Here is a 15,497-nt window from a genome sequence, read left to right as displayed (position 1 = left end):
GCTTGGGGGCCCCCGGGCCTACAAGACCCATTGGTTTCTCAGGCCGCTGCTGGATGTTGCGGAAGAGCTGAGAACAGAATGGGAGCCCATGGACTGGATCTAGCCCCGGGGCAGAGGGGAAGAGGGGGAGCTTCAGCTGGTCCCACTGGGGGAGTCCTTTAGCTGGATAGTGGTAGCCTGCAGGCTCGCCCTGGTTGTGATTGAGGCTGGGAGTGCAGAGAGGCTTTCTACCAGAGATTAGATGACATGGTGGCTCTGTAGGCAAAGGGCTTCTCTGTACTCCCCACAGTGGATCCTGATGAAAAGAGGCAGCCCATGGCTTTAAAACATTTATTGTCATGGCGCACAAATAGATAAGTAAAACCGTACCCCACTTCTCAGAGTGGGCCTGAGATTAAATACCTTTGGCAGGGAGGAGCGTCTGGGAAGGAAAGGTGATTGGCTAGGCCTCAGGCCTTTAAGTACCTCATAATGGAGATCTGTCTTGAGCCTATGTAACCACAAGTCAAGTCCTCTACCTGTGGAAGGGTTTGGGGCATTGCCTTTTACCTGACTGATGGCCACAAATCTATGGAGGGCTATGGTTAGTGACAGAGCCTGGTTTACTAGGAGTTAGGCAAAATGCCTACCATCCCTTTCAGGATCACCAGGGTTTCATGCCTTAGCTCAACCCACAACCAGAGTTCCTTTCACTGTCCCACATAATATTTTTATATATATGTAATTTCTGTAAATTATTATATGAAAACATATATATTTTATTATAAATATTAAAAATAAAATATATTATTATGTCTAAAGTAAGTAAAACAAATATATATAAAATTTACAGAAAAATAGACCAAATTACAGTGCACATCTTAATTTACAAGGTAATTATTTCCTGAAGCACTGCTTGGCATTATATTAAAGGAAAATTTAACACATTAAAATTGTTTTTTCATTGCTTTGATTAGTTTCTTTCTTTACCAATAGTCACATTTTCCCCTACATGTACAGGAAACATGTTATTTCCGATTCTATTATTCTTATCAGCTTCATGATCATGTTGAATTACAATATTCAATTCATCTGTAAATATCGATCTCAATATATATTTCCTAATGTTGGCAAACTTAGCTTTTTCATACCCATTTGAGTAGCAGTTGCCTGGCATATATAAATTTTATTAACTTATGACCATATTACATTCTGAATATTTCACAAATATAACATTTTTGTAATAAATTAGAACATTTTGTAGTTATTTTAAATGGTATCAGTATTAACTTAATGTATTTACTTCATATTTACATAAGACATTTGAGCTGATTTCAAATACAAATTCAAAAGTTTTAGAGACCTTAGCAAGGAAGAGAAGGGACCAGAGAGATGGCTTTAGCCATAAAAGAACTTGTTGCCCTTGCAGAGGACCTGAGTTGGTAAGGCACATCCACATTGGGTGGTTCATAGCCCCATGTAAGTTTAGCTTTAGGGGACCTGGTGCCCTCTGCTGGACACCATTGGCACTTGCATTCATATAATGCACACAGGGATAGATAAAGGGGGTGGGGTAATTAAACTAAAACAAAAACTAGAAAAGTGTGAAACATTTTAATAAGTACTTGGGAAAATAATACTTTCATTGCATCTAAATGCTTACTTAAAACTAATGCTACTTACTACTCAAAACAATAATATAATTAGTCAACAATTATATTTTGGAAGAATTACCTCAAAAGCGTTAAGTTCAGAAGAAATTTGAGGAACAGCATGGGTGATATAATACTGTTTTAACCTGAATTCCACCATAAGTTTTTATATAATATAGTATAGTTGGTTTGGACTATTTTGTCAGTCTTTGAAAATTTATGAGGAACTATCACATGATCAATTAGATACTTGATGTGTCTGTGTGTGTGTGTGTGTGTGTGTGTGTGTGTGTGTGTGTGTGTGTAAAAATGTGAGTTGCTGATGGTATTCTGATTCTTCCCTTATGTAATTGTCTGGGTACCAGAGCTAGTGTGGAAATTCATACTTAATCATTTGACTATCCAGGATGATATTTTGCTCTTAGTTTTCTTGGTTTCAGTCTTGGTCTGTCTCTGTCTCTGTCTCTATCTCTGTCTCTGTCTCTGTCTCTCTCTCTTTCTCTGTCTCTCTATCTCTGTCTCTGTTTCTCTGTCTCTCTTTCTCTGTCTCTCTCTGTCTCTCTGTCTCTGTTTCTCTCTCTCTCTCTCTCTCTCTCTCTCTCTCTGTGAGTGTGTGTGTGTGTGTCTTTCTAAGTCCCTTTGTCTCAGTTACTTTCATTTTCAGTGTCCTCTCCTTACCCCCTTCCTCCTCCTACCTTCCTCTCTACCTCCCTTCCTTCCCTCCTTCTCTCCCTCTCTCCTTCCTCCTTCCTTCACTTCTTCCTTAGCTTCCCCACCTCTCACCTTCTCTCCCTTCTTTACACCACAGAAGGAGGTAATTAGCATTGGAGGAGCTCCACTTTGCTCTGCAGAGCCTATTTTGAAGGTTACACTTATCATTACTTCTTCAAGCTTTGTTTGCAACCTGTAATAAACTGTGACGCTTCATAGCAAGGGACACACAGAACTTATTTTCTCCCTCTGATTTGCATAAACCAAGTGAAGTATCAAAGTCGGCTATTTAAGTGAGAAAGAGCAGAGTAGTAATTAGGAGACAATAGTTTCTCTACGTGTCTCCCATTACTCTTCTCTCTGTGTTAAAGATAGTGGCAATATCCCATCCCACTCACACATCTTCTATCATTTAAATGTACTTGAATGTTTACATCGGAGGGAAGTCTGCTTTTCTATAAAATAGATATAAAGTTTTTAATTCTAATTTCTAATGCATGTATTTTGGTCACTCTTACTAAATTATTTTCTTCGTTTGTAACATTCAGAAAAGATAATACAGAACTGTAAATACCACACTCTCATCTGTTTCAGGGTTCTGAAGGGTTACGTTGTTTCATTGTGCCCGGTAGACTACTCCTTATCTACCATAGTTGGACTTACACAGATGATACAGTTAACTCATCTTCACAGAAGGTTTTGCAGCATCAGCAAATTAATGGATTGGGCCATTCTTGATTACACATGTACTATTTGATATTTGTATATAAAGTGCACACAAATCATAATGCCAGCATATTGCTTTGGTTTGTTTTTGGCTGACCGTAACTGTTCTCAGCCTACGATGTCAGACTGCTATCTTATATATCAATACCTCACATCAGATTAATCAGGGGAACTAACTGAAATGCTGAGTTAAGAAACTGCTCTCTTATTAAAATTGTCCTCTGTGTATTTCTGTGATACAGGTAGCCAACAAGTGAAGTTTATTTATTCCTTGTGCAAAAGACTGGAAGATCATAAACTCTGAACGTCTGTTTGGTATTTTTAACTTTCTCCCTAGTTCTGTGTTAGACGATTTGCTTTTCAGTGAGTAGCAACACCCTGGCCATATTCTCTGTTTCGCATACATTACCATCATTCATTTCCTTTCTTACTCTAGGACATTAATTTTTACTTCGACATTGGCCTAAGATACGCGTAGGAGTTATTTAAATGATCTCAGCTTTTTGTTTCTAAATTTTAAATAGGCTTTTAATCGTTCAACATATTATTTTAATACATAAATATTGTGTTCATAGATACTTTCCATTGGTTCAGTCATTGAATCTGTATTGAGTGTGGTATTCAAGACAATGGTTGAGTCTTTTTTTTTTTTTTTCTTTTTTTTCGGAGCTGGGGACTGAACCCAGGGCCTTGCGCTTCCTAGGTAAGCGCTCTACCACTGAGCTAAATCCCCAACCCCAAGGTTGAGTCTTGCTGGAATCTGTTACGCAGACAACTTTTGGTGTTAAAATGGCTTTCTTCTTCCAGGTGCCACCAAAGCTTTACAAATGTTTCCCCTGGTGAATTAGAGTATTATTTCTCAGAGGGCAGCTTTGTATGGTTAGAATTGCTGGCATAGCTCTAATAAATATAACAATGCTATATCAAAACCTCACATCAAATTAATCAGTGGAACTAATTATAATGCTAAATTAAGAAGCTTCTCTTATTAAAATTGCCCTCTGGTTATTTCAGTAGTGATTCAAGTAGCCCAAAGTAAGTGGACAATAGAGTCACCTGTGAAAGGTTCTTCTTTCTCCTATAAGTAACCTGAATGTCAGATGAAATGTCATCTTATATAACTGTAAAAGTCTTAAGAAACTGATGTAGTGTGTGGGGGGGGGGGGCGGCAGGCTGTGAAAGGTATCCTGGTTCCCGATCTAGATAAGGTCCGGAGCCCCTGAAAGGAATGGTAGGCATTTCCCCAAACTTCCAGGAGACCAGGCCCCTCCCAAGAGGCCCCTGTAGAGAGGCTCGTGGCCATCAGTCCCCTTGAAACAGAACCTAGCCCCTCCCACATGTAGATGAGGTCTTCGGAAGCTCTCGGGCCAAGCCAATGGGAAGTACCTGCTCTCAGACCCTGACCCCTCCAAAACAGTGTACAAGAGTCCTATCCAGAAGGATTAGAGGTTTGTGAGAACTACTCCATCATCTGAGAGCTTCTTCATAAGAGCTGTAACACTGCAGCTTGAGGAAGAGATCTTCTCTCCTGAAATCGCTGCCAGAAGCTCCCCTGTACCCCTCCCTGGCTCACTAGCCAGCCTCAAACAGGCTCAGCCCAGCTGATGTCTTGGAGCAACTAGAAGCAGCAGCACCTAGACAGAGGAGTAGCAGCACCAGCAGTGGAGAGGGCAGAGGCAGTGGGGGCAGTGGAGGCAGTGGAGGCAGTGGAGGCAGTGGGGGCAGTGGAGGCAGTGGGGGCAGTGGGGGCAGTGGGGGCAGTGGGGGCAGTGCAGGCAGTGGGGGCAGTGGGGGCAGTGCAGGCAGTGGGGGCAGTGGGGGCAGTGGGGGCAGTGGGGGCAGTGGGGGCAGTGGGGGCAGTGGGGGCAGTGGGGGCAGTGGGGGCAGTGGAGGCAGTGGAGGCAGTGGGGGCAGTGGGGGCAGTGGGGGCATTGGGGGCAGTGGAGGCTCACTGTCCCTGCTCGAGTCCTCTCTCCTCTTGAACCCTCGCCCCTGGCCGCTGGTCTAGAGATCTCTGCGGAAGGCCTCCAGTATGAAGGCCAACAAGGTTCTAAGCATTTTCCACTTTCTGTCCTCCACACTTAGTTTCAACTATAAGAGCCCATTTTCTCACTATCCTCACGGTACCCTAGGCCAGTATCAGTCACTGTAATTTGAAGGAAAAGAATTTAAATATCCACATTAAAAAAAAAAAATACTTGACCCTTGTGAATTTCTCTTGTTCAAACAGTACAACTGTTTTTTGCTTTTGTTTTTGTTCTTTTTTGTTTGTTTGTTTTTTTAATGTCATCCTCTGCTCTGAAGTTTGCTAGTTTGGAAGGAAACAAAAATAAAACCTATCTGAGTCTATCCTAGTCCCAAAGTGAGACACATTTTTTTTTTTGGTTCTTTTTTTCGGAGCTGGGGACCGAACCCAGGGCCTTGCGCTTCCTAGGTAAGCGCTCTACCACTGAGCTAAATCCCCAGCCCCCCAGATTTTTTTTAATAATTAATAGCACAGAGAACACTAATGGGAAAACCTGCATTCAAAGTTACAATTAAGGAGGAAAGTCACAGTACTAAAGACATAGACTCTCTGAATCCGAGTCATGGTTTTCAGGTAAGAAAGGAAAACAACATGAAATACGTGGTTAGTCCCCGCAGAGAATGATCCCGGGATATACAAAAACATACCCCAAATCGTAAAACAAAACTGACACGAAGAAATTCTCATCAGAGGAAGAAACAAATTTAACAACAGGAATCATTCATGTTGATATACTCAATGACTTTAAGAAATAGTTGAAAAATACTTAAAAGGTGAAAATTTTGTTAGAAAGGTGGAAGTCAAGGTGGAGAAACGTAAACCATAAAGTTTATGTTAGAGCACAGGGAGGGTTGAGTTGTCAGATTTAGCAGGAGACGGCAGTTAGGTCTGTAGTGAAGTCTGAACACTTGCGGATGTGGGTGGCCTACGGTGCTTCAGACAGAGGGTTTAAAAGTCAAGCATTTCTAGCAAAGCCTTGCTAAGGACATCGCAGAGGAGAGCTCCGGTAGACAGTTAAATATTTAGTTTGGTTGCCTAGGAGAATGCCTTGGAGTAGAGTTTTCTGTTTAGCTCACAAGTCAAATTTGAAGATAGGCACCTGAAATTTTCCTAACAAGTATGAACCTACATGTGCATGGCAGGGCCGGATTCAACTAAATATTTAATTTTCTGGGCTCAAGCAGTATTAAAAACAAAGTGAGTTTGACTGCCTTTTCAGGCGATACGCCCTCCAACCTGTCATGACTCCCACAGCTCCCTCCAACTATTTTACCCTCAACCTGCTTCACACACCTAACACTGTAGAAGCGGCATTTAAAAAAAAAAGGCTTAAATACAGACAAGAAATCCTACAACATCAACATATAATGGCCCTGGCATATGGGGAGATGGTGAGTGTTATATGACAATGATCTCCAGGCATAAGGGTAGCTTTCATGAAGAAATAAATCATAGAAAGTCCAGGAATTCAGTTCTTATCAGAATCAAGATTAAACGTAGGCTCTCCAGGTTCTATGATCTTCAACACGCGCCATGCTGGCAAGTCACCAAGTTTATATTTGTCACGAAGAATGACCTGCTCTCGTAGCACATTGCTGTTTTCCTGTGGTCATGATTCATAGTCCTCCTCAAAGTGAAACAAGCATTTAAAGGTGGTCAGCTATTTCTTTAGAATGTGCCTGTACTTGGCATCTCTCCATATGAGCCAGAATTTGAGAAGCCATCTGGAAACATTTTTTTTATCTTTAAAAAATATTTATTTATGTGTATGAGTTTACTGTAGCTGTCTTCAGACACACCAGAAGAGGGCATTGGATCCCATTACAGATGGTTGTGAGCCACCATGTGGTTGCAGGGAGTTGAACTCAGGACCTCTGGAAGAGCAGCCAGTGCTCTTAACTGTTGAGCGATCTCTCCAGGCCCCCATCTGGAAACTCTTGAGAACTCTATTTTCTGATAATAACTCAGTGACATTTTATAACATCTTTCCTCTTCTATTCAATCACAGATGTATATATATATATATATATATATATATATATATATATATATATATACCTTGAAGCTATAAAATAAATATCTACTGATAGCCAGGGGGGTAAGGAAGCAGTGTCCACAATAGGTATGAAATGGATGTCCAGCAGGGATTATAGAGTACATTTAGAGTCGTGATTTGAAACAGAAATGACAGTATAACTTGATTTAATTGTTTGACTAGTGACAGTTCTCCTAGAAGTATAAGGTGCAAGTCTTGCCGGAAATAGGACTATCTGGCCACACAGAGTTAAACTCTTCCAATCTATGTAGACATACTCGCTTCTCTCATTAACTGACCACAAATTGAATGCTCTGTAATTATTTTAAAAGGAGGTTCACCTAGCAGGTTCCTTTCCTAGGGAGCAAGTGGCCTTCCTTCCTCAGTGTTCTGGAAGCTTATAACTCATGGCTGGCTTGGTAGAAAATGCCTCCACTGTAGTGCTGCGGATATCGGGCTCCATCTTAAGGGGCTCCTGCTCAGTATCCTTCCTGTTTCTGCTGTTTTCGTTAAAATTAAAAAGAAAAGTGTATGATTTCCATTTACAAAATCTGAGAATGTAACTCCATTTGCCTGTCTAAACATCAAGGTATATCTGTGTGATCGGTCTGCATCCACCCATAGAAATTGTAGGCTGTTCAGTGGGTACTACCACCCAGCTGTGAATCACTCCCCTGCCCTTCCTGAGCTTATACTATCAAAGCCACATGGTCTCTTCTTTTTTTCATCATGTATTCTGTAAAACAGGTAGAAGTAAAACAGTACAGGTAACGTAAAACATTTAGAAACACTTTGGTTATATTATGCAATTCAGAAATGTTAATGCATGTAATCACATCACAGTATGGAGGCTATCACAACACATTTTACGTTGGCGAAGTGATTTTGCCACAAAAAAGAGAGTGAGTGTGTGTGTGTGTGTGTGTGAAATTAATCACGCTGAATGGGAATTGGTCTGGGATACTGACCCTTGCTTTTGTTTTGCCCAAACCAATCCATATGCTAAATAAAATCCACAGGCGAATCTCCAAAAGTTTTGAAAAAATGGAAGTGAATACAAATCTAGTGTCCATGTCGATATTATTTTGGGTTCTGAATACTAAGAAATTACGAAAATAGAAAACACCACCAAATAAATAATTACCTGGATATCTACTGTTTAAAGTTTTCTGTAGAGCAGATATTTACTTAGCCCACTAGTTTAGTTTCTGGAGACATCTGTCCTGTAAGTGTTCCAACTCCCTGAAGAGAGTGGAGTGCTTGCCCTAGTGGTCTGAGTTGTGCCAGCAACTTGCACTCTATCCTGAATTCCCTGAGCGTACAGAAGTAAATCAGACCGTTCCAAATCCTATCACCCATCCTGAGATATGTGACTCTGACTATAATCTAAATTTATAAAAAGCACAACCTAGATAGCTCATTAAATGGAATTGATTTTTTTTTTGCTTCATTTTATTTTATTGATCATTTAAAAGTTTTGACCAGTCTGGGACATTTAGCCAGTCTGCAGAGCTCCCTTGCACATTTATTTGTTTCTTCTTGGTAGTCTTGTCCACTTTAAAACTATTCCTAGCACGGCATTTTATTTAATGTCTCTTTAGAAGCATGGTTCATGATTTCATTTTATAGAAATAGGTTTGATTCTAGAAGGTGACAGGGTTATATACATCATATGGTCATGGAATCTGTTGTAATTTTTTTTAAAGAATTAAACTTTAAGTTTATTTCCTAACATTTTAATACTAATCTTATAACATGAAGTCTTTATTACAAGCCAATGTGTTGGCAAACTCAGAATCCTCGATTATAATACATGAAGATGAAACCGTAGCTGCTCCTGTGTACCAGCTGAGTCATTTTATTTTCTCTGGAAGGTTTTGTTGTTGTTCCTCTAAATTAAGATATATCTCGATGGGCTGGAGAGATGGCTCAGCGGTTAAGAGCACTGCCTGTTCTTCCAGATGTCCCGAGTTCAATTCCCAGCAACCACATGGTGACTCACAACCATCTGTAATGAGATCTGATGCCCTCTTCTGGTGTGTCTGAAGTTAGTGACTGTGTACTCCCATACATGGAATAAATAAGTTAAAAAAAAGTTTTAAAAGATATATTTCCATAGTGACTATCACGTGCTTGGATTGGGTTCTAATAATGCAAGACATTTGTCCTATGTTGTATGCATCACCTAAGGTTCAGAGCTCTACTGCGTGTAGCAAATTATTGTTATTTTAAAGAAAGCGAGATTGCTGGGCTTTAAGGCTTTCATCCAGTGTGATGCCGGTGTGCATGCCGTGCCAGCCCCCGGGCTTCACTAGCTGGTGTCGACCTGCAGTGGGACCTTGGGTGCAGGGTTATTGCAAAGGAGCTGGTCCACATCCCTATTTTCAACATTTGTTTTCTACAGTGATGCAAACTTTATCTTTCTGAAATTTAACTTTCATTTAAGTTAGAACACCTTAAAAGGGCCTTATCATGACATAAAATTGAATAGTAGAATTAAAAGAATATGGGGTTGGGGATTTGGCTCAGAGGTAGAGCACTTGCCTAGCAACCGCAAGGCCCTGGGTTCGGTCCCCAGCTCCGAAAAAAGAAAAGGAAAAAAAAAAAAGAATATTTACCACAGGTGATTTCTAATGCCTGATATGAGAGTTACTGAGGCCCAGATATGACCTATCTTTATCAAGAGAAAAAAATATATATTTCCCCTTTAGAAGTGTTTAAATAATGTTGAAAACATTGAAAAATACATATTAAAGGGATACTACTGGCTGCTTTGAATACCTGTCTATATTGTGTACTGTTTTAATCAGGTTGAATTACCAATCATATCAAGCTTTCTTCATTGTGAAGACTTTAAATATCCTTTAATAGCTTACATATTTAACATTTAGTTATTAAAGAATTGAAACAGTCTTGCCATCTAAGAATACTCCGCTGTTCAAGTGTAGCCTCCTGTAGAAGCGTGCCAAATATAACCCTAGCAGGTGGGAACTAACCAATATATTTCACAGATCACCTACTTTCCCAGGGCCTGGGCAGCCACCTCTTGATTCTCATTTCTACAAAGTCAGTATTTTTAGATTCCACATATGAATAAAATTTCACGTTACACTGTTTTACTTGTCTTATTTCACTCACCACATTGTCTTCAGTTACATTTAATAAAATATCCATTTAATTAGTTAAAAATTATGAAGAATATGTCCAGAAAATGCCTCACTATGTATAAGGTGCTTGTTCCCACGACCTAACAACCTGTGATTAAGAGGTCCAGCGTTTTGAGAAAAAGAGAACTTTCCCAAGTTGTTCTGATTTCATACACACATTGTGCACCCTCTCTCTCTCTCTCTCTCTCTCTCTCACACACACACACACACACACACACACACACACACACACAGCACAGAGAGAGAGAGAGAGAGAGAGAGAGAGAGAGAGAGAGAGAGAGAGAGAGGCAAAGAGACAAAAGAAAGAGAGGAAAGATAGAGAGTGAAACTGCAAGCAAATTTGTAGGTCAGAATACATCCATTCTCACTTGAATAAAGTAACTGAACTCTCCCTCAATCGTAGGTAAGATATATAAATATATGAACATGTTGCTCCAAATATAGTTTTATATTGAGCAAGCAACGCATATTTTCAAATCAAGCTCATGTTATAAACATCAGTTACTGGAATATGGAGTTTAATATAGTACATATACAGGAGTATTTTACCATGTAATTATTGGAACATTCAGATATGCCCTGTGAGTAGAGTTGAATGAACTAACCAGCTATCAGCATGCCCTTCTGTTTTTACATGACCTACTTCCTATTTCAAAATCTAAATTATCATGGCATCAGTCTAAGGATTGAACATCTTGTGTTTTGCTCATGTGTTTTACAAAGTATATCTGATTCTATTTAAGAATGCATTTGTTCAGTTTCCCTGTACAGACTTATACAAAGGGAAATATGCTTATTTTAGATGTTTAGTGAAAAAGTTAAAGACAAATGCTGTTCCATCTCCTACATGATCTGATAAATACAGATATATTAAGAATATAATATAGCATTTAGCATATTGGAACTATGCATTGTCCCCTCTATGTTAATTGCTACATTGCTAGCATACATTTCAATTAAACTATTTTCTGCAATCCTATAAGTACAATGGTAGTTTTGATGTTATAATGAACAATAATTTCAGTGTGTTAAACGCAATAAAATAAAAGTTCTCTCATATTGATGAAATTATTTTGATTTATCTAGACAAAAAAAGAGGCACGAGAAACAGTGGTATTTTCTGTTACTATATTTTAGATGCATGCAGTAATGCGAAGTTTGAAAAATTATCCATATTGAAAATTATGCTGTTATTTCTTTTGCTTTTTTCAAATTTACGAGGCCATTTATTTCCTTTAATTTAATTAATTTAATAAAGGCAAACATTCAAAGTCTGCCTATGGGCTTTACAATGGCATCTAGAATATTTTGGGATATCTCTTTCATGGAAGTTAGAACCTACACGATAGTAAGCTTAAAAACGGTGAAGCAAAGAGGAAAAGGAGGTGCAGCAATAGGCTAAAGTGGAATCCAGCCGGTGTGTGTGCGGGGGTGTGTGGCAGTGTCAAGGCCTGTCACTTTTTGGAGCACTCACAGAAAGGGACCTGTCATGACTGCCCTCAGAAAGACCCAACAAGCAGCTGAAACAGTCAGATGCATATAGGTGCACCCAACCAAAGGGCAGAAGCTGCTGGCCCCTGTGGTTGAATTAGGGAAAAGCTGGAGGAAGCTGAGGAGGAGGGCTGCCCTGTAGAAGGACCAGCAGCCTCAATTAACCTGGACCCCCAAGATCTCTGAGACACTAAGCCACCACCAGGCAGCACACATCAGCCGACATGAGGCCCCCAACACATATACAGCAGAGGACTGCCGGGTCTGGGTTCAGTCAGAGAAAATCACCTAACCCTCATCGTCATGGTGGGAAGTTCGGCAGTGTGCAGGCAGACGTGGTGCTGGAAGAGCAAAGAGTTGTACAACTTGCAGGCAGTAAAATGGGACTGTGTTCCATACTGGCTATAGCTTGAGCATATGAGACCTCTTAGCCCTACCCCACAGTGACACACTTCCTCCAACAAGGCCACATCTCCTGACAGTGCCCTCCCTATGGCCAAATATGGAAACACACAAGTCTATGGAGTCATTCTTACTCAAACCATCACAGATTATGCTCATATCTTTGCTTCTCAGACACTTGAGTTTCCTCCTTGAGAATTCTCTGTTCAGTTCTGTACCATACCATATTTTTAAATGGGTTATTTGTTTTCTTGATATCTAGTGTTTGGAATTTTTATGTCTTTATAACATCAGCCCTCTATCCGATGTGTGGGTGGTACGCACCATTTTCCCCAGCTCATTTGCAGAGAAGCTAAACCATGCACTGCCTCCAAAGAATGTTCTTTTAAAAAATACTTAAGAGGTGTTACCATTTATCCTCATCTATTATCTATACATGATACAGGGATATAATGCATGGAGGTTAACAAATTTGAGGTATCTGCTATTATGTTTGTTATGTTTATTGCCAACCCTAATTTCTCCTGAAACATCACATGAACCTAGTTTAACCCACTGGTAATTTACAGGAAGATATTCCAACCTACATTTCCTCTAGACTTGTTAAAATCCTGGGCAGTTGCCATGTCCTTTGTGATGTCACAGGTCACAGGTGGAGCTTGAGAGCCTGTGCTCTAAAAGCACTGACTGAGAGGGCTGCTGGGGCCTTGTTCCTTCTGCACTGCTGCGTTAAACTAGAGTAACTCTGCACTCAGCATGCTCATGGCGAGGCACGCTGGGATGCCGTTCATCGGCTGAGTGTTTTCTTCACGGCCGTGCTACTAGCACAGGTTCTGGTTTTCTTAATACCCCCTTGTCTCAGTCAGTCAATAGTATCCAAGAGTGATCTTTTAAGAATGTGTTCATTTTGATATTAAAACCTAAGAAAAGCAAACTCCTGTTTCAATCACACTCTTTTTCTTCATGGTCAAGGTAGAGGTGACTTTTCTTAGGCTAAGCCATATGTCGCTTTGTGGTTTCTCACAGGAATCCCCTGTTTCTCTTGTCTTCTCTGTGTGATTCTGTCATTCGGATATTTTCACTTCAAGCATGACTCTTGTTAATGCATAAGTTGTTTGTTATTACTAAATCCATATATCTGTGGCTTTCCCTGAATGAAAACATTTTCTGCTTTCAAACAACTTTATCAAAGACCAGCGTTTTGGTGAAACTCCTGAATAGATACGTTTATGTGCATATGTCCTGATGCCAGTCGTCATGAGTAATGATTCATTATGGCTAAATAATGTCACCATGGCTTATTAAACTCATTTCACCGCATAATGAAGGATTGCATGGGAGTTCAGAGTCACTGTGAAGGTCTATGTTGCTAAGATTTGTGTCTAAATGGTCTCTGTCATGGTCCAGATAATAATGTGTGTCTGTCTCAGTATTTGAGGATACCGACATATTATCTGGTGGGTTACATTTTTTCAAACAATAGAATAATAAAGAATTACATGATGTAGCGATAGCATGAACATGAAAGATAGCAAACCCTTTACCATCCTGTTGAGTTTTTGTTCTTACAACATTCAATCAGCTGCTTTATGGCATTTTCTGATTGTTCCTTCTAATTCTCCCTGTTGCTTGTTAGGTACACCACTGCCATGTGCTAATGAATGTGGGGACTTTTCTGTGTACTGTATTTAAAATAGATTTTTATTCCTATTTATTTAATGCCTCTGGAAGATATAAAACATTTCCCACAAAAGGAACTGAAAATATAAGTTTAAACTTAGAAAACAGGGAAGAGATTATAAAAAATATATGTAAGTTGAGAAACTATTTAATATGCAAGGCAAAAAAAGGCAAAAAAAAAAGAAAGAAAGAAAGAAGGAAAGAAAGAAAGAAAGAGAAAAAGAGAGAAAGAAAGGAAGAAAGAAAGAAACAGAAGGGGGCCGGAGAGATGGCTCAGCGGTTAAGAGCACTGACTGCTCTTCCAGAGGTCCTGAGTTCAATTCCCAGCAACCACATGGTGGCTCACGACCATCTGTCATGGGATCTGATGCCCTCTTCTGGTGTGTCTGAAGACAGCTACAGTGGACTTATATATAATAAATAAATAAATTATTTTTTTTTAAGTTACAGAAGCAGAGCGGATAGTTTTATGCCCAGGGAATAAGAAAATAACACTATCGCAGGCACAATTAGGGAGGTCAAAGGACAGGAAATTAACCTTTGATTTTAATTCTCACATCGTTGGCTTGTATTATTATTTATGGAATCCTGATGCCTATTTGAGAGAACTGAGTTAGGATTTAATTGTGTTTAGAACTGTAATGGTTCTCTTCCTCTTTTGTATGCTCTCTTTTTAAAACAAGCCTGATTCACATAGAGAAGTTGTAAAAGTGAAGAAAACAAACAGCCTACAGCAATGGTCTTTCAGTTCTCTCTTACTCTCCTAATGAGTGCTACTCTTTTGATAAATCATTGTCAGCTGCCTGGCATAAGCTTAGTTGTGTAAATCCTGAAATTCATTCCAAGCGGATAATTTAGATTTGATTGCCCCATGACACTTACCTGTGCTTTAAGTGTGCATCTCAAAATGTGTTTTAAGAGAGCGCTCAAGATGATTCTGGAATGCTTCCAACCTGAAGTAACGGGGAGATAACTTACTTTTAATTGGGTAATATGAGCATTTAGTGTGACTGCTATAGAATTTATATAAGCATTTAGTCACAGTACCATATTGAAAAATATACCTCTATCTTTTAAAGAATATATACTGTGAGCAGACAAGAAAGTGAATATGAATAGTTTTGTTAGCCTGTTTTATAAAGTTGTTTATTTCCATACCTTTCCTTTCCTATACAGCCTGAAAGAAATGAGAGTGAGTCAGGCAGCCAACGGATTAAACCTGTTTTCATCGAAGACGCTAATTTTGGACGCCAGATATCCTATCAACATGCAGCGGTCCATATTCCCACGGACATCTATGAGGGCTGTAAGTAAATGACTGTGAAGAACTGTTGGGATGCTGAGCGTATCTGACATGTCTTATACGGGGAAAAAAATAGGTGTGAGTGAGAAGCTGGGGTGAGTCTGTGCTTGAGCCAAACCTCAGTAGTAGAGTGCTACGCTAGTATATAAGGCCTACCCTAGGTTCAGTCTGTAGAAAGCCACACTGCCAATGACATTTTGTTAGCGTCATTGGTTTTTGTGGCTGCTCACTTTTGCTATATTTATGTTACCATGCCCGTCAGTCAGTGTGGCTTTCTTCTCTTTATTCTAGAGCAGATTAAAAACACCCTAAGTATTGTGGGCTA

General features: G+C 39.7%; 1 protein-coding gene across 10 annotated transcripts in view; it reads left to right on the top strand.

Annotated features, from left to right (window-relative positions):
• The window catches only part of Cacna2d1 (calcium voltage-gated channel auxiliary subunit alpha2delta 1), a 427,964-nt gene that overhangs the window by 256,751 nt on the left and 155,716 nt on the right, over positions 1-15,497 (top strand). For all 10 annotated transcript variants that reach the window (XM_063285606.1, XM_063285608.1, XM_063285607.1 and 7 more), the window contains 1 exon segment: positions 15,046-15,175. In XM_063285606.1, the coding sequence (XP_063141676.1) occupies positions 15,046-15,175 (130 nt within the window).

This window comes from Rattus norvegicus, chromosome 4 (genome assembly GCF_036323735.1).
Source record: "Rattus norvegicus strain BN/NHsdMcwi chromosome 4, GRCr8, whole genome shotgun sequence".
NCBI classification, from domain to species: domain Eukaryota; kingdom Metazoa; phylum Chordata; class Mammalia; order Rodentia; family Muridae; genus Rattus; species Rattus norvegicus.
Note: the sequence above shows the minus strand (reverse complement) of the source record. Positions and strands in the feature narration are given on the sequence as shown.